Here is a 23,678-nt window from a genome sequence, read left to right as displayed (position 1 = left end):
TTTGCTGCTTCATGGCAGCTGGGTTTTTCTGAATCCATATAAACAGCGCTAAATATTTCTACAGTCATTAAAGACACTGCATGCATAAATACCCCAGGAATGGTAATCAGCATACTTCAACTGTTATCCACCAGTTGTAACAATACTTGCCTTGACCTAAATTTCTTGCTAGGCTAGGCAGTCAGGTTTTGAATAACCTCCCATCTCACAATCGTCACAGGTCATGCCAGTGGAGTGGCAAGAAGGAGTTGTAGATAAGCAATATTTTGACAGTGGACAGAGGATGAGAAACAGTAAAGGCTGAAGTCTTTGCTACTATTTTAGTCTATGTAGCACAGTACAGGCTATGGAGAAGTGCGTGCTGCCTCTGACATGGATCCAACTAACCGAGTATCTAATGTCGACATCTACATCAGAGCAAGCTGCAAGTTGCTCTTGACAGTAGAGCGAGCGTAGAGGACTTCAGTGAGTACAGTCAACGGAGATCTCGTTTCATCCAAATGTCATGTACACTATGTCAAATGATTCATAACTTCAAATCCACTGCCTGTGCAAGGCAAGACAACTTGCTCAGGTGTGCACTTCTCAAATTAGCTAAGAACAGCCCCACATTAAGCGACCCAAGAGATACAGATGATACTGCCAGAGGAAGTTAAGAAATGAGTTGCTGTACGTAAGCAGTTACCACGCAGCAACACAGTTAGATGCAACTACCCCCCTTCTGGCAGATTTGCTAGAGTTCTCTGGAAAGTACCTAGTAAACACCAGTTACTTCTCAGCCAGGAAAAACAGTCTCTCCAAAAACAAACAGTGACTTACCAAAAGTAACAATTCTCACAGTGATTTACTTTTAAAATAAACAAACAAACAAACGAACACCAAGCCCTTTTTTCTGTTACATTTATTGTTCTTTTGGGAGGCACAATGGAAATTTCAGCTTTCGCTCGTTTTCTTTTCCCTTGCAAAACAGCAGGGTACAGGTTATAGCCATCAATCTGCAATCAGTATATACTTCAGAAGGTCTCCAATTAAATTTTCACATCTCCTGATGATATAAGAGGCACGTGTGCCAGACAGCAGCAGTAGCTGAAATAAGAATAGTTTAAGCAATACTTGCTTAAAAAGCTGCACTGACTGCTATTTTAAGGCAGGTTTGGTGAAAGTTTGACAGGCAATTTCCTCAGGAAATGAAAAGAATTTTGCCTACAGAAATACATTAACTTGGATTCAAAAGAGGCTTTTAGAAAATACTTCATCAGTATGAAATTATATTGATATTACACGTCCTTTAGTTAGAAAGACATTAATGAATCTTTTTGTTCAGAATTCAGACTTCTAAGCTATTCCTTTACCTTGCAGAAATGGCACAAAACGAAGGCAGGTAGTGATGCTTATTGTCACAAAAGGCAGAAGTTTCTCAGGGAATTAGTAATTCGGGCAACACTGCAGTCTCCATAACCTCTCAGGCTGTGTTCTCAATGATAAGAGCAATACCTTGTCCACCGCCAATGCAAGCTGACCCAACCGCATATTTCCCACCACGCCGCCTGTACAGAAAAAGTAACAGTGAAAATTATTTACATTTATGAAACCATAGTACTGTTGTCCTGATTTTATGAAAGGAAACTAGCTATCAACTAGGTACTACTAAAGATGATGTTTTAGAATGTGTATGTTCTTCTTTTTCTAGAAAAGTATCATGAAGCCTCAACTGATGTTGAAATATTTCTGTAGAAAAACAAGGAGTTGCAGGTCTGAGTCTTTCATCATCTAAAAGATGGTAGTTATATTGTTTTTAGGAATACAAAATGGCAACGAATGACATTACGGGATACTTGTGGTTTCAACACATAATAAAAATGGCACAAGTAAAATATAATTTTATTGCCAAGGTAGTTTTCAAAAGCTAAGTTTTCTACAGCTACACTCCAAGAAACAGTTTTCCGCAAGGTGCTAATTAACTGAGGCTTTATGGTTGAACACTAATACAGTGTTGCAAGTACAAGCAAAAAGATACAGTGATCTCTGCCCTGAGGGGAAAAAAAAAAAGCAAAATTCAGAATAAAATGGTGCTACGCATATCAAGCAAGCCAAAAGAATCAAAATTTCTGAAAATGGACTAAAGAAGGTGATGACAAAGCCTTTTAAAAAGACCCTGTTAAGAAAAGGCTCAAAGGCCATTTCAATAAAGGAAACCTTCCCGCTGACTACTGAGGGCTTGGATCGGATCTAGACGAAGCAAAAAATCCCGTAATGACAACAGAATGGAATAAGAGGCAAGCTGCAGGACCTGGGCTACAGCACAAAGGTAACAAATTTGTACAGAAAGCGATACACTTTAGCGTGGAGAGTTTTAAGTCAGCAGACTGGAAGATTTTAGTCACACAGTATCCATACTAAAAATCTTTTGCAGGCGTAAATACATCAGCATTGCATTCACAAAAGCAGGTATTGGCGACGTACGTACCTTAACTCATGAACCAGATGAGCTGTGATCCGTGACCCTGAAGCACCCAAAGGATGACCTACAGCGATGGCACCTCCGTTGACATTGGTTTTTTCAGGGTCAAGGCCCAAAACTTTCTCGACAGCTAGATACTGAGGTGCAAATGCCTCATTCACCTAAAACATCAGAGAAACAATACAATTGTTCACGTCTGACTTTCCAGACAAGCTTTCAGCAGCATGTGTGCACACAAGATTAAATGAGGTGTGCTTCTTCTCCAGGTCATTTTGATTGAGAAAAATATTAAACATTGTGTTTAGAAATGTGTACTCAGACAACATACCAATTGTCAGGCCAACCCAATGTAAATTCAAATCCTTCTGGCACATGTGATATAAAGCAAGTATGTAGTATATTTTATAAAAAAAAAAAGGAGAGGTATATTCTGATGCAATGTGTTCATGAAGAGCCTAATCTCTGACAAAAAATGGCCTTGTTCACAAATGGAGACATGTGAGTAACTTAAAACATTAACAGTCCAGCCACAGAGCAAAACCTCATGTCACATGAGGATTTTTTTTCCCATGGAATGCTACCATGCCATTTTTAATTTCAATCTGCCTGGGATTTTTGTGATGACCGTGCAACTGTGTGGTAGAAACTAGATGGATAGAGGGCAGGCAGGCGAGCTAAGACAGGTGGGCTCCAGACATGCAGAACACCTACCTTGTGATGATGGGCCACACGTACGAGTGGAATGTTTCTGCTAAAAAGATCAGGAATAACCTCACTGTTCATGTTAAAACTCCTTACCTCTACCAAATCCATGTCCTTCAGGGTCAATCCTGCTTTCTTCAGAACCTCGGTAATTGCAGGTACAGGGCCTATTTGGAAATTGTATGCAGGTTAGTTAAATAAAAAATAAATAAATAAAGGCTTATAAACATGTTATACATAGGAGAGCTTCATAAAGCCTCATCAGATCCCCTCCCATGAGCCTCTGTGCAGCCAATGAATTCTGGCTATGGCACTCACCTGCTTTATTAGGTGGTAAGAGAACTCCTAAATCTCCAAACTCAACACACTGCCAGGGAAAGTTAGGAGTGTCACTACTGCTGCACAGCTATGTTGGTAAACACACGCATAGCTTTCAAGTCAAGAGAACTGACAGTCCCCAGCCAAATAAAACAACATCGTGACAGTTTTGAGGCATCTTCCTTCCCAGTACTCTTAGTTCAGCTTATTTTTTCCTCACAACTTGCAGCCTCCAGGTATACAAAACAGAAAAAGGCAGGCTGTTCTAGAGTTTGCTGGTCATGTGTTTGGTTATGGGTATTATTGTTTTAATATAATTAGAAAATCTTCTAGTCAAAAAACCTAACAATAAAATGTTCCTTTGGACCCAGGTCCCAGCCAGCTGAGGACAGTAAGATTTTTTTTGAGACTATTATGGGACAGTTTGGCAATAAAACTGTTCTCTGGAAGAAAGCTGACGTCTACGACCTAGTATAATCCACTAACGGAGATTAATCTCAAAGCACAGCTACCTAAGGAAAGAGACACTCAAAGAGAATTTGAAAGGGCTAATTAGATATGTGCTTGTAGGAAAAAAATATTGAGATGTTAGATGGCAGATGATCATTAGACAAAAAAAAAATATATCCTAAAAGGTTAACAATCCTAAATGCTATCTCACTACCAAAAAATGGTGTTGAAAACTCATAGCTCAAAGAATAAAAACCATAAAAATAAGTAAATTACCAAAGAGACAGAAAAATTAAAAGAAGGGCCCAGTTCAAAGCTCAGTGGATGATTAGAAAGCCTCAGGCAGCTTAAAACTAGACTCTAAATGCATCTCATTATGGACGGATTTTAGTATGCCTGTTACGCGTGAGAGTAATGGGAGGGTCTCATGTGGATAATACAAAGACCATTAATGACAGCCCAGCCAAGTAGACTTTTCCCCCCTCTCTCTCTCTTTTTTAAAATAATGAATCCTCTCACTAGACATTGTGAGGCAGGACTCCCTATCACTATCAGTATGTGAAAGGGCGGTTGCTCAGTCTGAGCTCCTGTTCTCAGATCTGTTGCTGTCATGTCGATGAATCTCATCTGGTCTTTTTGAGTTGCTGGGGACAAGCTGTGGTGTTAAGGAGTTAGGATACTAACTGTTTCTCCATATGATTTATGAAGTTTTTAAACAAGCTAAAAGAGTTGCCTGACTTAGAAAGAATGGGCTAGTTTAGAAAGGACAATGACAGCATGAAGTCTAGCGAAAGAAACCCTCCCTCTACATTTGCTTTGAAGGTTGTGTTAGTCAGATAGTCTGATCAAGAAAAGAAATCTGACAATGCTTCATTTGCATTTCTACTGACACATGGAACCAGTCAACAATGACCTCCCTGAAAAAAATGGCAGAAAGGAAAAGCGATGCTGGGATACAAAGCTGTCTACAAACTAAAAGAAGGGAAAAATCCTGGGGTGTCTGGATTGGCTTTGAGGGTTTGTTTGCGTTAACAGCTACTTGATTAGGAAGCATAAAATATGGGACTAACAAAAAAAGAGAAGTTTTTGGTTTGCCAAAATAATACCTGAACAGATGTGTATCCTGGAATCCAATCTTAGCTTGAGCAGCTGAGTAACTGGGTACACCTAGCCAGTACTCCTTCAGCAAGAGGTGAGGAGGATAACTCATAGTTACACATTTAATAATGGGATTTAAAGCTTACAGGAAACTAAAGTGAATTTCAGGAGAAAACTGGTTTTAAAAAAATTGAGAGTGTACCTATTTTCTTGACTTACTAACAGAGCGAGTAAAAAAGGAGGAAAAAAAGATGCCCGGGGGACTATAGTTCAGTGCTAATGCTATAGGTCAGGCACCGCACATACCCGTTCAGCCAAACTGAGGAGTCAGTCAGTCCCTCTGCATAAGAGGGATGGGCTGATGCCGTGGAATGGACAGGCTCTCTGTAGTTAGCCACACAAATCTCTTCAGAGCTACCAGGCTCAGCACACGGCAGCCTCCCTTTCTTTCCTTTAGAATGCCCAACACAAGAATACTTTAATGCTGCTTGATGCTATAAAATAATGTGCTTTATTGCAACTTACCAATGCCCATTATGGAAGGGTCACAGCCAGCTGAGTGATAGGCTACCACTCTTGCCAGAGGAGTAAGACTGTGCTTTTTAAGTGCTGATTCACTGGCAATGATGATTGCACCAGCTCCATCACACACCCCCTTGCAATAAGAGAGAAAAGCCTTCTTAGTGGAGAAAATACAAACAAACAAAACCCCTCCACACTTTAAACTAAATATGCCCCTCAAAAAAAGCTTGAATCCAAGACACTATTATTAACATTTAACAGACAATTGTATTGGTGTTTATTCAAAACAACAAACCGCAATCTTTCACTATTCTGTGGACTGTGAAAGGGTGTTAAATGTAGATGTTTAATTAATTTCAATGTTTTAGAAAAGTAAAATATGTTTTTGCCACTTTAAGTCTCCCTTACACTGGAAACATCATTCTGTAGACTTGCAAGGACACTACTAATATTGGATAATGTATGTACTATTAATTATAAAAGATACTTTACAGACACCCATACTTACTGTGGCTATGATGTATTTTAGGCAGGAATTCAGATTATATGATCACAGTGGTCCTTCTGGCCCAAAGAACATTAATCAATTGATAAAGATAATGACTGTAAGAGGAACAGTCCGTAATGACATGCTGCTAAGCACCCAGTCTACTCTGGGTAAGAGCAAAATGTGGTTTGGACTACAGAGGATACTAATTGTGGTACAAAGATGAGCAGCAGCAGCATGCCCACTAATATAATGCACAATTTGTAAAGCAAATGCTCAGTAATCATTGCCCCCAAAAGAAAGCAGAATGGCTGATTCTACACAGCCACTGCAGATATCAACTGCATAATTCGAGGCTGTTGAGGAAGCGTCAACGCCTCACTAAAAGAACAGTGACAATCCACAGGACCGTATTTTAGGACATAGGAGCAGACTGAAGGATCCCCTGCCATCTTGGGGCTGGAACAGTCAACCAGGGATATTCAACTGCAGAATTAGAAATTATTTTCGTCAGCAGACACCGCTGACAGCCAAAGGTTGCTCAGTGAGACATAAATACAGTGACAATAAATTTGGAGAACCTTAGAGGTGACACTTTCACAACCCAAGGCTTTGACGTACTCACTGAAGCATTCCCAGCAGTCACCGTTCCATCCTTTTTAAAGATAGACGGGAGTTTTGCCAATTGTTCCAGAGTGGTCTGGGGTTTCGGGTGCTCGTCCTTTTGCATACTTTCTTTCCCCTTTTTCGTTTTCACTTCAATTGGTGCCATCTCAGCATTAAAGTAACCAGCATCATGAGCTGCAACCACAAAAAGGAAAATAAAAGGACTCTGATAAAAATATCAAGATGATTGTGCAGCATGACCAATAATCCTATTTTCATGTGCACCCAACTTTTGCTCTACTTTAACCAAGAGTTCAGGGACAGTACTGTTTATGCTTTTTTTTGTTTAAATAGGCTGGTTGGTATTTTATTGTTTGTTTGTTTTTTTAGAAATTGGGCAAAAACTCTATAAATACATTCTCAAACTTCTCCAAAGAAAGTCTCAAATATTAAAGTGTTATTTCACCTTTAAATAACTGAACTCTTGTTTTTTTTTTAAGCACTAGATTTATTTTTGGTACACATCCCTCTGTATTGTTGCTTTATTCTACAGCTCTGTCACTTATCAGAGGGCCAAGAAGCTGTAAATCTCACTGAGAGAGGAATGTGAAAAAAATCCTGAGCCACATTTTCTCTGTTGATAACCAGCATAAGCTGTTGTTCATCAATTACAATCCTGTTCAAGCTACTCCTCCACAGCATCTCGCAGTCCAGTTATGATCTTAGAATGGGATTCAGCTGCCTAAACAACCTGAGACAATTCAAGGCATCGTAGGTATCTAAGATGCCCATAAGAGCATCTGGCCACATCACCTAAGATTACATTAGACGCCAATATTCAGGCAACTAAACGCTACCTTTTGTGTCCACAATGTTGATCTGAACATACAGATTTAAAAACAAAACAACTCCTATCTCCCAAAACTGAACCAAGACTCCCAGTCTATTCAAATTATTCCACAAATGCAACTCTAAGGGATTTAAAACTAAGACACTGAAATTGCCATATCTGATGGTTTTCAGCTACCTCTGAACTTTCTCAAAAAATTCTACAAAATCTTTTTCTTTCCTGTTAGCCACAAGACTCTCTTTTTTGTGTGGAATAAGATGAACTGGTCATAACAAGTAGAAATAAAAACAGCAAGGCAAAAACCCAGAAAACAAGAAAGAAGTAAAAGTCTTTTCAGGGGCACAGTTTTTAGCAAAGGTTCCAGGAATGGCAGGAGTTAGCTAACAAGACCAGCAGGGAACGAAACACACAACTGAGAAAAGTTACAAAAAGCACTGCTACACCCATTGAAAAAAAATACAAAATCTTCCTTCAAGAGTAGCCGCTGTTAAAAAGCACCATCATTAGAATCTAAAAGTATGCTTAGATCTCTGCTTCTTATGTTCACCTTTGGGTTGCAATGTATGTTGAAGCCCCAGGACGACCACTACACGTTGTACTGGCTTTTGGTCTACCACCCTGCTCACACTATCAATCGATTTCACAGTAACCCAATGCCTCTGAGTTACGGCTTTGGCCACGTAAACCATCCAGAGAACAGTTTAAACGCAGGTCCTGAACAAATATCCCCCTCTTCAGATTCCATCTCCTCTAACTGTGCAAGGGTTGTAGAATAGCATATGATTTGCAAAAGGAAGAAAAAGGATTTAGATCAATTATAGCACATGCTGGCACGCAAGGAGGATGTGAGTCGCTGTGGGAGAGGACTGTTCTGCAGTGAAGTGGAAAGAACGGAGAGGAATCAGGCATGCCTGGGACAATGCTGCTCTGCTGCAGGGAAGACAAGGTCAAGGTATCCCACCAAAGGGGCACCAACGAGCTACGTTCAGGAACATGAATCCTGTTCAGGCAGGAGGTGACGTGTGACAGGCCAACTGCTGCCTGAATGGCTACTGAATGTCCACTAGGAAGATGCAGCAAGCCAGTGGAAAGGGACTCGTTACTTAATCTGCACAACACCTGACTCAGTATTTTCAAAGTCAAACCCTGCTAGGAGTGGCCTACTTGTATCACAGGGCAAACAAAAGCATGAATTACAGTATCTGCAAATCAAAAGACAAATTACACCGAGATGCACAAGCTACACAAACTTAAAAATACTTTGAATCAATGCTAAAAACTGACTAGGTTTGAAACCAGTATCATATAAACACTTCCATTCCTAAATTTACTAACCAGCTTTGCATCTCTGTTGCGTTTTGAATGCGTATCGGTCACAGTCCTCTCGCGTGATGTTGTATTTTGCAGCCAGATTTTCAGCTGTAACTGCCATAGGTATTTTAACATGCGTATCTGTTAGACCTTCCCACAACGTGTCTTCCAACTGCATGGAACATTATGAAAAGAAAATTATACAGCACAGCAATATGAACATTTATTATTGACAGTTTCTAATTATTCAGCAGCCTGTTGGGAACTAACGTCTCTTTGTAAAATTAACTCCGGTTACCTACAGATACTTTATTTAAATTAGAACAAACACACTGCAAAACAGTATGCAAGTTCGTGTGTGTTATTTTAGTTAATCTATGTTGTGCTGTAGTGTGGTTCTTTCCACTCATACGTGGCCCTGAGAGGCTTGGGAAAAGCCTATGATTCTCAGCATTTCAGCATATTTCACTGCTGCATGAATTATTTATTAGAGACCTATGAAAAAACACACCTGTCTGTCTTCTTTCTGGTTACCAAGAAGGAAAGGTGAGGAACTGTGAAAAGGCACAGTAGCCTACTGATTCTTTGGCTCCTTCTCTGCTGTCAGGTAAAATCACCTTACTTGAGTCAAAGGTTTCTGTGGGTAAAACACCTCAGGTGAGAAAATACCCAAGTCTAACTTCACTTAACCTGATAAAGGCAAGCCCACTCAGTTCAGATGGGTTTTGTCATCTCTCTGTCACCAGTAAAGTTCTGCAAGATAAATCACGCATTCACCTGCAACTGCGTAATTATCTTCATGATAAGAACCCAGTGGCACCTATGGAGACTCAGTGTTATCAGCAACCTTGTGAAGGTTCTCTGCAGGAACTGAGGGTTAGCCACAGTGCCACGCAAGACTGACAGAACAGAGTCAAGCACACTTCATATTCACCACCTTCATAATGGAGAAACATTGTAGAAAAAACAAAGGGCTGAAACACTGAAATATCCTAATTCAGCATTTTGATGTTGGTTATGACCCACTGAAAAAATGGTAATTATCAGAGCAGGACTGGATCCTGCTGCAAATTTCCCACAGTATTCACTAAGGATATATCTTCAGAAGAAAATGTAAAAATAATTTGTCAATGGATTTAATTTCAATTTACCATTTTTAAAATTGAGAGATGCTTACAACTTGGAGGTATACATGTTCTTTACCAGTCTATTTACCATTGCTAGCCTTGCTAGCTTTACCTAAACTGTGTATGCCTCTATTTCACAGCCTCTGACATCAGAAAATTTTTTATATTATACACAGTACTTTGATGGGATGTATCAAGTGAACTAAGTGTTATGTCTAAGAGTTTATTGATACGTTCAACATGGAACAGGAGTTCAAATACAGTTTCGGAAAAGTCAGAAAACTGGCATGCTTAACAAAATTGCCTGAACCTACTGTTTTGGTAATGTCTGAATACTGGATAAACGCTTTGAACAACTAAACCCAGACCTAATCGCCAATAATTTCATTTGCAAGGATATAGTGTCTACAGGCCCGATACTTTACATTGCTCTGTAAACATCACTTTATACAAAGGAGAGAAAAAAAAAGTAAAAAAAAAGTACTAGACCTTGAGTTCTGCTCCTAATCTGGTCCCAAATCGAATGTTTCGAACTGCATAAGGAGCCTGGCTCATATTTTCAGCTCCAGCACACAGAACAACTTCTGAATCATTAAGGCAAATTTCCTGTTAACAGAAAAAGAAAACAGATCTAGGATTTAGTTTGCTGTTTTTGTAAGAGAATAACAACTGTTTTAGAAAAAGACCTCGTCACCTACAAAGCCACGCACAGAGAATGAATTCATGCTTAGCCATGTGTATGTTTACGAAGGGTTTACCCTTCTATGAAGATTGGGGTCTGTCTCTTTCATTACTTGTTCCTTCTTCTTCCTTTCAGCAAGGAATGATTATATCAATGAAGGAGGAAGAGAATATGAGTGCACACGTATGACAGGACTGATGAACAAAGCCATTACATATCTGCATGCTTGTGTCGTTAGGTTCTGTCCTGGTTTCGGCTGGGATCCCAGCCGAAACCAGGACAGGTTCACGGATGGGTTTTTTTTTTGAGCTGCCAGTCTTCTCAAAAGGAACACAAATTAAACCTCAAAGCCTGAAACTAGACCTTACAGTTCTAAAAAAAATGGGACATCATTTTAGAAAACATTAGCCAGGTAAGCTGCCAAAAGAAACCCCCAAAACGCACTAATTCATCATTGGCAAAGCATACAGAACCTAAAAGCCCTAGTTCCTAAACGCACCACCAGACCACTCAAAAATTCTGCTTCCTTAAAACGATTCACTCAGTTGGACAGTTAAGGTTATTTGTGTACTGGAATGGAAGCAGATGAAATCATCTTGGTATGTATTTGAGATGACTAGTTAATAATTACTATGACTGATTTGTAGTGATACGTGCTGAGATGCTTCCTATAGTTACCGAAAACTTTGCGTACATTTAAGCAGCTCAGAATAGAATCTGCAGCTTTGTTGTGTGCCAGAGAAATACAGAAACCTTAGCTGCATTGATGAAATGCCTTCTTTGGAAAAGACCTAACAACCATACTTTGGATATATGTGGTCAAATTCTCCAACAGATTTTTTCAGTGTAGACCAACGTGTGTATAGCCTTTGCCGAAAGCACTAGAAAAAACAGTCAGATGGATATTATTGTAAACATGTAACCTTAACTCTACATTGTCTTCCACATTTTTTCCTCAGAGGATCAGACCTAAAATAATTCTCTAGCCAATGGGAACTTTTTTAAAAAAATAAAACAACTATGTGGTTGCTCAAATATTCATAAACTATTGCACAGCTGAGCTCTGTTTCACTGGCTAACGAACACTTGTTGCATTCCTTCTATTAAACTCAAAATAGCTGCAGTGATGATTTTTAAAACCAACCACAAAATATGGCACTGTGGAGGCTGAACTCCTGCACAAAACCACACAGGACAATAGGAAGTCTCTACCAGTGGTACCTAAAAATCCACGTTAAGACTCATCCCGAACACAAAGTACATGTTTCTACACCCGTCTCTTCTCTCATGTTAACAGTCTGATAAAGGTTACAACTAATACAGAAAAAAAGAGCTTTGTACCTGACATCCACTGGCAATGGACTGGAAACCAGAGCCACAAAGTCTGTTGACAGTGAGGGCTGGAACTGGGACGGGAACTCCCACACGTAAACCAACATGTCTTGCAATATAAATCGCATCTGCGGCGCTCTGCAGACAGAACGAATAGGAGGTTTTGTTACACTCTCATTTCTCTGGAAAGTAAAAGTCTTGATGAAAAGCCGGAATGGTGTAACTGCATCACTGATAGAAGACAGTGTACGTTCAACAGAAATCCTACTAGTCATAAGGAGCACTTTGATTTACTTCAAAAAGACACCATCCTACATGACCAAAAAGGGACAATATCTTAACGTGTATTTTAAAGAAACTGTGTGTCGCAAAAGCTAGACATCAAGTCAAAAATGGTACTGCAGATGTTAAGACGGAAGTCAGCAACTTAGTAGTCTTATGTCTTCCCTTATTTTCAAAACAGCATGCACACAACAGACTGATGTAAGACCAGATCCTGACTGGCAAGCAGCAATTACTTCAAGGTAAATTAAAATTGCTCGGACTAATAGGGGAAGGCCCCCAGAAACCAGACAGCATGGAAAATGCGGAGATGACATTGCTGCTTCATATCCACTTGGTGAAATTTCATAACTGTGATGTTCTAATTGGACACTGGCCTGTTCTAACAATGAAATCTCATTCCTCCAAGGCTTTCCAAAGACGGTTCTATCACATTTCTATTTGAAAAGCAAAGTACTGCACACAGAGCAGTTTGCTTCAGAACCCACTCCTTTAATAAACCAGGCTCCAACATGAGATGAAATAAAAACGATTAGGCTTCTGCATTTCAACTACTGAGTCAGCAGATGATGGTGAGCACAGGTACAGAATAAAAAATTATAACAGCACTGCTATAGGTTTGTAATGGATCTTTTCCAGAGAGAACACCTATGCTCTTGGGGATCATGCCCTAAGCTAATATGTATTATAAAGACAAAGTTCTGTGCACAATCCTACTTGTCAATGCAAGTTTGGAAAAAAAAAATTAATCAAGCCAATTCTGCTGAAGAAGGGAAGTTTAAAATGGTCATACATTCATAGTTATTTAAACTTATTCATATAATAGTTAAAAGGAATCCAGGACTAAATAAAAGAAAATCTATTGGGATGGGGAATTATGATGCAAAGGAAGAGAAAATGTAATTTCAACATGAAAAGACTTTTTTTTTTATTAGGAGAATGCTATTTTTTATGTGAAAGCATTACAAAAGATTTGGATGCAGCAATTTTTTTTTCCAGGCCACAAACAGTTCTTACAAAACATAAAAAGTTGAATAAAAAAAGCTGAGATGGTAGCTGTAGGAGACAGAATAATCAAAAGCTACTCTTTTGGCTGAAAATCCTTAAGAAGGAATACTACACGTTTGTTCACTTATCATGAACATTCTCAGGTATTTGTTTCTTCTGCACCCTTGAAACACTCAGTGCAAAATAAGACTGCCTACCCTTAATAACAGTGAAGTCAGAATACAACACAAAACCAAACCAGAAATGCTCTTTGCTCTCTTGCCTAAAACAAAGACCCTAATCTAGATACGTGGATAACTGCAGTTTTGCAATGCTGCTGCCCTGCATACAATAGCATCCACACCACAAGCTCTTTGGAAAAGATACGCTTGTCCAAATGTCTCTGCCAATCAAGGCATGTATTCCTTCAGCTCAAAGTAAACTTATATTCACTCAAAAAAAATTCTATTTAGAAAACTCAAGGGAAATGGGCTCATATCAGTTACAGTCTCCAGAAAGAAAGGGATTTATACAATTCAGTGAAAACTCACTGATCATTGAGTTCCACAGCTCAAGTCATTAAAACAGGAAAAATGTACCAGGGATTAACAACTTGCCATTTAATGAATCCACATTTTTTAGAAGATCAGCTTGCCTTAGCTTAAACTACCTTTGGTACTAAAAAAAGAAAGCTAAGCCTTGCTCCCAATAATACCACAAATCATGCAGGGTATGTCCCTTAAACATGAACAGGAAACACTACACTAGAAAGGCTACTTACCCATTTCATTTCCACCCCTTTGGTTTATTCTTGGCTGCAAAGCAGAGGTAACTATCTATAGGACCACACCAAAGGAGACGACTGAAATAAGCACTGACCAGCAAATTTTCCATGCTACCAACCTGCATGACGCTGCCGACAATGACGCTGTCAATGATCTCAGGAGAGACCTTGCCAGCAGCCAACGCAGCTCGAGCAGCGTGTTCTGTCAGATCGGTGGCTGTGAAGTCCTTCAGCAAACCTCCATAGGTCCCGAAAGGAGTTCGCTTCGCTGCGACAACGAATACACCTGCAACAGAAGCGAGAATTATCCAGGGGTGCAGAGTCTAACAAACAGAAAACCACCGAGTCAGCCTCAACTGGGTAACATCCTAAATTCACAAGAGGCTTTGTAAATAAATATAGACAACGTGAAGCCACGCAGTTCAAGATAAATAAGCTACAGGATATAGCAATACTTTAGACTGGGAAGGTACGTAGAATTAATGGTCAGAAAGAAAAGCTGGGAAGATTCCAGAAATACATCTTTTCCTCAAAGAGGTTTGAAAAAAACAGCTAGTTGGGTACCGGGCAGACAAAGGAGGCTGCCGCAGCACATCAGACATTACTGCTAAAAGCATGAAAGTAACATCCATGAAATCCCTCAGTGGACACCTGTGAAATAATCAGACGAGGAACAGTTCTTTTGAGAAACAAAGAGGCCATTCCCTCATCCTAGAAAAAGCAGCTGATTTTTGGCTTATATTCTGAAACAGTTTTCAGAAAGAATGAAAAATAAAAAGGATAAAGCAAAACAAAAAAACTTTTTTATTTGCATTTTAACTTTGATTCCTTTAACTTAAGAGGAAAAAACATTCCCTAATCAAAAACTTCATGATATTTCCAGAACTATATAGGTCACCTAAACTGCATCAGCATCAGTCTTTCAGTCTCTGAGAAGAAACTCCAGTTTTCAACAGACAGGAGAGCGTGTGCAAGCGCATGAGTACAAATGCACGGGCCAGCAGTAGTCTATATGAACTTCAGCCTGGGAGAAGCTGCCTCTGAACCAAACCCAACCTCTGCTGACTGCGTGTCCCAGCGGCGCTCTGCTTCTGCGGGCAGGAACAAGCGGCAGGCAGCCTGTGAACTTTCCCCCAGTTGAACAACCGAGCTCGCACACCCCTTTTCTACAGCTGCCATGAAGCACCCACAGCTATTTTAAGTAACGCTAGAAGGATATATACAGGTGTAAGAATGAAGGCAAATGAAAACGCCTGTTCGTTAAGCTGCTCATGATCGCTGTTTCCAGGCCTTCTGTTAGAGGCCGTGTGATCCATCCTCTTTGGCTGGTTTGTCAGAGGGAGGGTGCTCCTCTGTCTCTCATGTATTTGGATCCCAGACTACGTGATTTACAGAAAAGGACTTTCCAAACTGGTGAAGGTCAAGCTTGCTCCACTGACAGGGACTTGAATACAACGTTGGGATCTGAAACAGTTAATGAATATGCTCAGAAGATCAGCTGGGAAATACCCTGAAGTAGACTAAGCAAGAATTGCGGCTTCAAGGACAGGGGTGAATGCTAAAACCAACGTGGCTTTCAAAGCCATGAAGATCGCAAAACAGAGTAACACCTTTCTTGGGTACTCAGAAGACCCTAGAAGTCTTTGCTAAGCGCACTACTGCTGCTCCCTTAAAACGTAGTGCTGACATGGTAACTATCCAAAAACTGTGAGAAGCAGAATTTATTCTCTCAAAGGAATAAATAGCTGCTAACTATTACACATCCAAACAGCCCACTCTTCAGGTTTTTAAGTGGAGAGTCACTAAAAATATGTATCTCAAGAGGCCTCTGTAGATTCCGAGGTCTGAAAAGCACCAAAGCTGGTACTGCGGGGAAGGTCCTGTACCCAGGCTTGGAAGAAATGCTCGGAACTGACCCCTTGTGTACACACAGTGTATGCTATATTGGTCATTGCTTTCCACTCTTCATTTAATCATCATTCAACTGATACCAGCAAGTAATTCAATTTAATCCAAAACAATTCTTAAACCATTGACTGAAAATTTTTTACTTTGGTTGTACATATTTTTTCGAAAAAAAGCTGAAAACTACTAACAGACACAACATGTGAACCCCTTTGTTTTTTTAACAAAGGTGAGGATGCTTTAACTGATTCATGTTTATGGAAAACGGGTGTGTTCAACACAGGCACTTTAGGAGTAGTTCCTGGACTTTCTAAGTATTCAGGTGACAGATTTAAATTTACACCAGTAGTTTTCATTTAACTATCCAAAATGTATTGTATTAACAATAATTTATTGAATGTGAAGTTTGAGTCTTCATTAAATGTTAACAACGCTTGTAAAAAAAAGACCCTTAGCTCTTTTAAGGGTGATCTCATGTTCCTAAGCTTACTTTCCCTGCAGAAAGCAGGCCTTGACGCTCACCTTGCCACCATTCCTCCTGCCACTGATTCCTGTCCCTCCGTCTCCTCCAAAACTGTGCCAGCACAGCTGGTTGCAAGGTTTTGCTGCAGACCAGCTCAGGGACCTGACCAAGCTAAAAGAACTTGTTCTCCTCCCTTTTGGCCAGGTTGTGGTTATCCACATTATTTGCTGAATCAACACCACGTTGCCTTACAAACAAACAGTCCAGGAGTGAGGATGGAACTTTGCCCCTAAACCTTCCTTTCACAATAATTACAACATCTCTTTCACAGAGGCTGCTCACTGCTGCCCACTTCTTCACACCAGCACCGCGGGGCCAACGCGTAAACCAGAGCAGATCGCACCACTGCGGTAGCTGAAGACCTAACCCAGAGTGGGCGGAAAATGAGTGGCTAATTTTCATTTGGATCCGTCCTGTGGCTGAGTTCACCTTCTGGCTGCTCAATAAAACAGTAATTCCAGACTAAGAGAGAAGGCTGGACTGAACCAGGTTGGGAAGAAGAAGCAGCACAACCCGTGTTGTGTTATGCTGAATTAAACTGACCACAGAGCCATTCCCCTAAGGGTGCATTACTCCAGAGCCTGCCTAACTTTGCTTGACTGGAGAGACGTCTACAAACGCTACTCTCTCCACAAAACTTCAGGAGGGGCAACAAGAGGTGACTGAAGTTCTGACAGAAAGGACTCCATGGCCTTTGTCAGCTCTTCCTAAGTCCTCATTAATGTTCTACATTACCATGACAAGACTTCCAGAGCCTCTGCAATTCTCCAAGGTGATAAACATTGGATGTTTAACTTTTGGGGCTAGAAAGCAAAGGTCACTTTGAATCCTTATCAAACACTCAATACAAGACACCTTTTAATCTGGTTTTGTTAGCCACTTGCTGCCAAACGGGGAGCTACTATTATAGGTCTGAAACATTCTCTAACCCTCCAACATTTCTCAAATGCGCTTGGTATGAAAGTATTTCTTTGTCAGATTCTATTTTGAAGGCCTAAAAACCAATCATTAACCTCAAAAAAAAATTAAGGAGCAAGAACAGTGTATGAAAAATATTGTTGCAAGAGATGAGAGAAGATTCTGAAACAGACACAGAAAACAAACATCAAACAAGTATGGGCAAAGCTGCTCTCTGTATTATCCAGTTCAGTAGAGCAATACAGAATTACTGCAACACTGACTAGACAGGCTTTCAGCACTGAAACCTCAAACCATGACTTACACATATGTTATTATTTAGGTACAGTCTGCCAAGTAGCAAAGCACTGCCTAATAGATAAAAAGCCCTATTTCAATAAATTTCAATTTTGTTTTTAAACAAGATCAGGTACTAAAGGGCATATTTATCTCATTTTAAGAGGCACAAAATTTAAACCATGTAAGGGATAAAGTACTTCCATACACAAAACACTTTTAGGAACTGTTGGCACTTACAAACCGAGTTTATCCTGCACTGTTACTGCTAACACAGGCAGGGGCTGGACGTGACAAAAGAAACTTTCAGTCACTGCCACTTCAAGTGTCACTGCACACAGACGTGGCCCGTTATGGCACATATATACACACCCTTTGCTATAGGTTTGTCTGTACCATAACTGGCTTAAGCACCGCAGAAAGTCAAACACGGTATATTCTGGTGTGCAAAGGGTTTGCAAACCAGTGCTCGAAACAGAAAGGCTTGCGACCGACACCGCGTACCCCTTCTCCACCCTCTGCACCTAACGCAGTTCAGTGTTTTTTGAAAGGTCGCGTTTATTTCCAGCTGTTTATCGCACGGATGCTGACACAGCACGGACAAGGCAGCGGGGAGGAAAATCCCCCCGGAGGGACAGGAACGGCTTCAGAGGCTCCATTTTGGATTTTCTGACGGACAACGCGAGCTGCCGCCGGGTTATGGGCCCCTACAACCGGGCCGCCCTTTCGGCCAGGGCAGGGCCTGCCCCGGCGAGGCCCACTCCCGCCACCCCGGGCAGGACAGCGGCGGCACGGCCGGTCACCTTTCCCTCAGACCCGGCCCAGCCTCCCTGCCAGACCGGTCCGCCCTCAGGGAGCCTGCCCGGGCCCCGCTCCCCCCCTCAGGGACCGTCGGCCACTCAACTCCCGCTGAAGAGCCAGGGACCCGCTATTCCCCACACGGCGGCGGGGAGCCGCCCGTCCCGCCGCGGGCTGACAGGAGCCTCACCCCGCAGGAGCGCCATAGCCGCGCCGCTCCGCTCCGCCGTCTGCCGCGCCTGCGCCTGCCCCGCCGCACATTCGCCACGCTGGGGGCGGGGGCGGGGGGGGGGGGGGGGCAGGCATGCACAAGCGGCACTTTTACATTCATTTAAAATTTCATTTTTTTAATTTCACTTCTACTGGATTTGATTTCTCCCTCCTCGCCGTCCACGTCCCTCGCCCCGCGCCTGGAAAGGGCGGCGCGGGCTTTGGCGAATCGGCGGCGGAGGAAACGGCGAGAGGGCTGCGCGGACCGCGCGGCGTTGCCCCGGCAACGGCGGCCGCGGCGGAGGCAGGCCCCGAGCGGCGGCGGGCGGACCGGGCCTGCTCCGTCCCGCCCGGCCCGGCCCGGCCCGTGGCCGCCCCGCCGCGGTCCGTGATGAGTAGCCACTGCGCAAGCCGAGTTCCGCGGGACCGGTGAGGAAACTTGTGCTGGGGAAGGTACCTGAGACCCGCGGGCGGCGGACAGGGGCGGCCGCGGGAGCCCTGAGGGCAGCTGCCCTCCCTCACGGGGCGAAGTCACCCCTCGTCTGGGCTTTTAATGGAGGTTTGTAGCCCTGAGCTGCTCCGCAGTCCAGAGCCCGCCCAGCGCTGCCCTTATTTCCAGGCTTTATCCTTTCTGGAGCTGCATGGAGACGTCCCCTGTGCGCAGGGGGTCCATAAAAACCACCTTTCAAAGTTCTGGTGGTTGAAAATGCATGCTGAGGTATGATTTATGTGCATAAGATCTTTAGTGGAACTATTCAGACCGTCAGGCAGAAGATGGGAGGATCAGTAAAAATATATCGTGGACAAATAAAAATTGCCAAATGTCTTCATTGATGCAATTTAAGTTGCATCTTTATAATTAGCAAATTATAAATTTTCTAGAAGAAAAAAATGTTTTCCTGTGAACAATCCCATTCTTGATTCAAAAAAAATCTTTCAACTGCTTTCCCTACAAACTCCAATGATTTCATGAATCTAGAGAAGAGCAAATGTACAGCCACACAAAACTTTGTCTTTAATAAAAGTAGAGGATTTTACTGTATTTGCTCTCTCTGCCATTGACTTACCTTATCTCATCTAACCACAGGCACAGGGGCTAGCACTGCATCTCCATTCATTTGCAAAGGCATTCAAAGCCTTAAGATTCCAAGCTCAATTGGTTTCTAATTAGCTCACAATATTTAAGCACCTCTGAAATTAAGTTATAATTTCTAAAGCTTTCAAAGTCTTAAGTAAAAGACTGTTAATTTGTGTTCATAAAGTACGTTGTAATTTTTAAATAGAAATATTTCCAATATATAGAAGCAAATATTGAAAGGTGTATTTTTTACATTCCCATTCTTGACCAAAAGTCACAATTTCTTCAAAAGTGTTTATTTCACAAATTTTTTTATCCACAGCTGAATATTACAGTGACTATTACAAGCAATTTCCTATAAACAAAGGTGTAGTTTACAGATTTGTTCAAAATGGAAAAATATTTTATAAGCAGTAGTATTTCATCTACAGTATTCACTCCTGTATATCATTCAACTTCAAGAGCAGCTATACTTTCTGCCTGTTAAGGTAATGAGACTTCACCTCCCCCCCCCCCCCCCCCCCCCAACCAACCAAACAAAATAGACATTGCACTGTAGTAGCACATTTTTTGATAATTTGATTTTTTTTTTCCTAATTTCAACTTAACTTGAAAGTTTTTGTCCTCTGGCATTTATATTTTTATATAAATTGTATACTCGTTGGGGAATATGTCCTCCAGATTGTTTTACTTAACATCTACATTACTAGAACTTGTTTCAGGAGGAAAAAAAAAAATCAATTTAGTTCATTTTAATTAGGTTATATTTATATGCAATAGCAAAATGCTAATTTTTCCATTAAATACAGTTTTGTTCCTTTACTGTTGAAAATTGAGGAAAACAACCTGTTGTTTCAAGTGCATCTTTGTCACTTGTATCTTTTGCGAATCACACAAATGCAGGCTCATACCTTGCAAAGACTTTAGGTAGTGTTGCGATTTCAGCGTTTAAGTTACAGTATCAGGAAAGGTAGCCACTAGGTATGCTTAAACTCTGCAACACGCCCACATTTTGTTACTGCTTCACTCATATGAGAAGTCCTTTTAGACACAGTGGATTAAGGTGTACGAGCAAAAAATGTTTATGATGTAGGATTGAATAAATTCAGTCTTAAGGTCTAACGTTCTTTTCTACAGTCAACTACTACAACAGCTTTACCAGCTTTTGATAAGTAACCTCAGCTACAAAATGCCAATAAAAGAAAAAAGAAGAAAAAAAAATCAAAACAAGTTTTTTGGTGAAAATGAAGTGTGTACGTTGTTCTGGATGCTTTTTGTAGGTCAGACAGCACATGCCTGAACTCACGTTTGAAGTGGTGGTTTCACAGTCGTGGTGGTTTGTGTGGTTTGGTTTTTTGGGGGTTTCATTTTTAAGTTTTGTTTTTTTTTTTTTATTCCCAATAGTGCTTTTCTGAGATAAATTATACATGCAAAAATCAGTATGGGTCAGTATTGTTTTCTTTCCTAGGAACTTCAAAGTGTTTTTGCAGACCTCAGAGTGAGATTTTATAAGCAGACTTATAAATCCACAGAAAACTTTTTATGACAGAACAATAAAAATATTCCCACATTTTAACGCTTGTTTCAGAGAAACAGCAGTTGAGAAGTCAGTTACCTTAGTAACAGCTAAAGGCACACAGTGGGAAAAATGTTCAACTTAATAACCAATATTTAAAAATAAAGACAGATCTGGAAAACAGCCAGCTTTCTCAAAGCCATGCTTTGTGTTAAATTTGCTTTTTAAAGAAATAAGTGCCAATCTGAGGAAAGAAAGGCATGCTTGAGCATAGCAATTTAAGAAAATTAACATTTAAAAACAAATTTAAAAAATTGCTAACAGAAAAGATAACATATTAAAGGTATTTCATAGAGTTCTCTTCCAGATGGATTTTAATGGATAAACTACATTATCACAGCTCAAGACATTAAGTCCCAGTTCCCATCTACATGTACAAAGATATTTTAAAGAAAGTCTCTTTGTTGTACATGTAAATTACGATCCTGAAAATGCCAGTGAAAGACCATTAACCACATCTTGTAATTGTGATCAGCAACAAAACCTTTGACGGAAGAGGATTCTGCACCAACCTGTCATTTCGTCTGAACGATAAACATTGGTTTAATCAATCTGTTAGGAATTGTACTCTGAATAATTTACATCAGAGAGAGGTAGAGACCTGAAGAGCCTGAGAGGAAACTGCTGGCCTAAGACAAATTCTGAGAAATAGCTCTTTGTTAAAACTGCCTTACAGACTGAATTCTGCTTTGAATTATTTTTTATTTTCTAAACTGTGATGACTACTATAGTGCAGAAAAAAGGGATAAGATACAATTAAAAAAATTAAATTCAGAGCACTGCAAAAACATTCATTTGCAAAATGTGGAAAGAGGTAGGTACAATAAATAAAAATATTGTAGATGAGCAAGTGACAGAAGAGCGTGAGCTTGCTGGGCACAGGCAGCAAAATGGTGGCGTTATCCTTACTGTATATGAAAGGGAGATGAAGGCACTACTGAATATACGCAGTAGATGCAAATGCTCAAGGACTGTAGTTTGGAGGTAGTGCTGGTACTATACAGGCAATAAATTTTCTTCTATAATTAGTTGGGTGATGGTTAGAGGAAAAGATAACTTCTCCCTAGGGAATGGCCTTAAGTCTGTCCTTCACTGGTAACAGCCGTAGTGAACCATAGTCCATTTGAAAACAAGGTATCTACCCACTGGCATAGACCAATATAATTCTTCACAGCACTCAACTTTTTCTTTAAAAATGTGCTTTTGGATAGCAATATACATATATAGTACATACAGGACTATTACAGTTTGTATATACATAGATTATATACATGATGTTTAAATCAAAACATACTCCTTATCTAATAAGGTGACTGCAGCATGATGGGATTTAGTGTATCTTTAAGAGACTTCACATTCTATTTTAATCCTCTGAGCAGACAGGGTACCTGATCATAAATTTGCTGTTTGGATATGATTTACACCAACTAGAAGTAGTCAGATGCAGAGAGGGTTTTTTTTGAAAGCTCTTGATCATCGTGGAATTTCTGAGACTTCAGGAACCGCAACCACAAAAGCTGGTAAGTTAAGATCTACTTAGACAAGACCATTACGGAAGCGGAAAGGCCAAAATGCTCACAGTGCTGGGATGAGCGGGGCTTTCACTGCTGCCAAACATCCTCGCCGCACTTTGGCAGGCTGAGCTACCGCAGCAGCATCGCCACTCGGAACAGTTCTGCAGACTGATCACCACCAGGATCGTGGCACAGCATCACTCGGTCTCGGGAACCTGCCTTTTCCCTTCCTCAGCAAGGAGAGCGGCTGAGAAAAATCAATGACTGCTTTTGTAAGTAGCTGGCCCCTTTCAACGTCTACCTGGTGAGGTCAGAGGCTTGGTTTGTTTTAATTTATAAGTTAGGTAAAAAAAAATCCTAACAGAATTTGAATTGATTGCAATTATTCATTTGAGGTTGTAGACAGTTCGTGTTCACTCTTAAAGAAATGGCTTACATTACTAACACTGTCTTACATTTTTTTGTGTTGAAACGTTTCATTGCTTATCCATTCCCTTTTGTTTTAAAACTTTTTTTTTTTAAAGTATTCTTCATTTATCTAAGCCCTGTATTTGCATAACTGGTAAAATTTCAGGTGGCTATTGAACTGAATAGAATTTTTCCATGGACTGCTATGGCTAGGACTAACCCACTGAACATAAGTAGGGCTGGGGACCCAATATTAAACTGGGTTGCCTTAGCATGTCTTATCTATGCATGAGATTCTGATACAGGCCATGGGAGAGGCCCAAGAACCTCGACAGCCACTGCACAGAAGTTTTTGACTTTTAAAAGCACAGGGAAAGCCACCAGTAGGGATCAGGATGATGCTCATCTATACTAGAAGCGGGAGGCCTCAGGCAGTCCCTTGTCTCGAGATTATTTCACTAGGACAAAACCTT

The 23,678-nt window shown here is 40.8% G+C and overlaps 1 protein-coding gene and 1 long non-coding RNA gene across 2 annotated transcripts; one reads left to right on the top strand and one right to left on the bottom strand.

The window, feature by feature from the left end:
* Positions 1-883: 883 nt before the first annotated feature.
* LOC142075073 (3-ketoacyl-CoA thiolase, mitochondrial-like) lies at positions 884-18,660 on the bottom strand. Its single transcript, XM_075136083.1, has 10 exons — positions 18,610-18,660; positions 14,119-14,285; positions 11,956-12,084; positions 10,422-10,538; positions 8,830-8,977; positions 6,664-6,839; positions 5,555-5,684; positions 3,260-3,330; positions 2,468-2,622; positions 884-1,547 (listed from the first exon to the last, which is right to left on the bottom strand). The coding sequence occupies exons 1-10, from the start codon at positions 18,623-18,625 to the stop codon at positions 1,463-1,465; spliced, it is 1,194 nt and encodes a 397-aa protein (XP_074992184.1). The 5' UTR covers positions 18,626-18,660; the 3' UTR covers positions 884-1,462.
* Positions 18,661-18,843: 183 nt separating this feature from the next.
* Positions 18,844-23,446, top strand: LOC142075107 (uncharacterized). Its single transcript, XR_012670780.1, has 3 exons — positions 18,844-22,803; positions 22,921-23,069; positions 23,372-23,446. It is a non-coding gene; the product is annotated as an uncharacterized LOC142075107 (long non-coding RNA).
* Positions 23,447-23,678: the final 232 nt, after the last annotated feature.

This window comes from Calonectris borealis, chromosome W, assembly GCF_964195595.1.
Source record: "Calonectris borealis chromosome W, bCalBor7.hap1.2, whole genome shotgun sequence".
NCBI lineage: Eukaryota > Metazoa > Chordata > Aves > Procellariiformes > Procellariidae > Calonectris > Calonectris borealis.
Note: the sequence above shows the minus strand (reverse complement) of the source record. Positions and strands in the feature narration are given on the sequence as shown.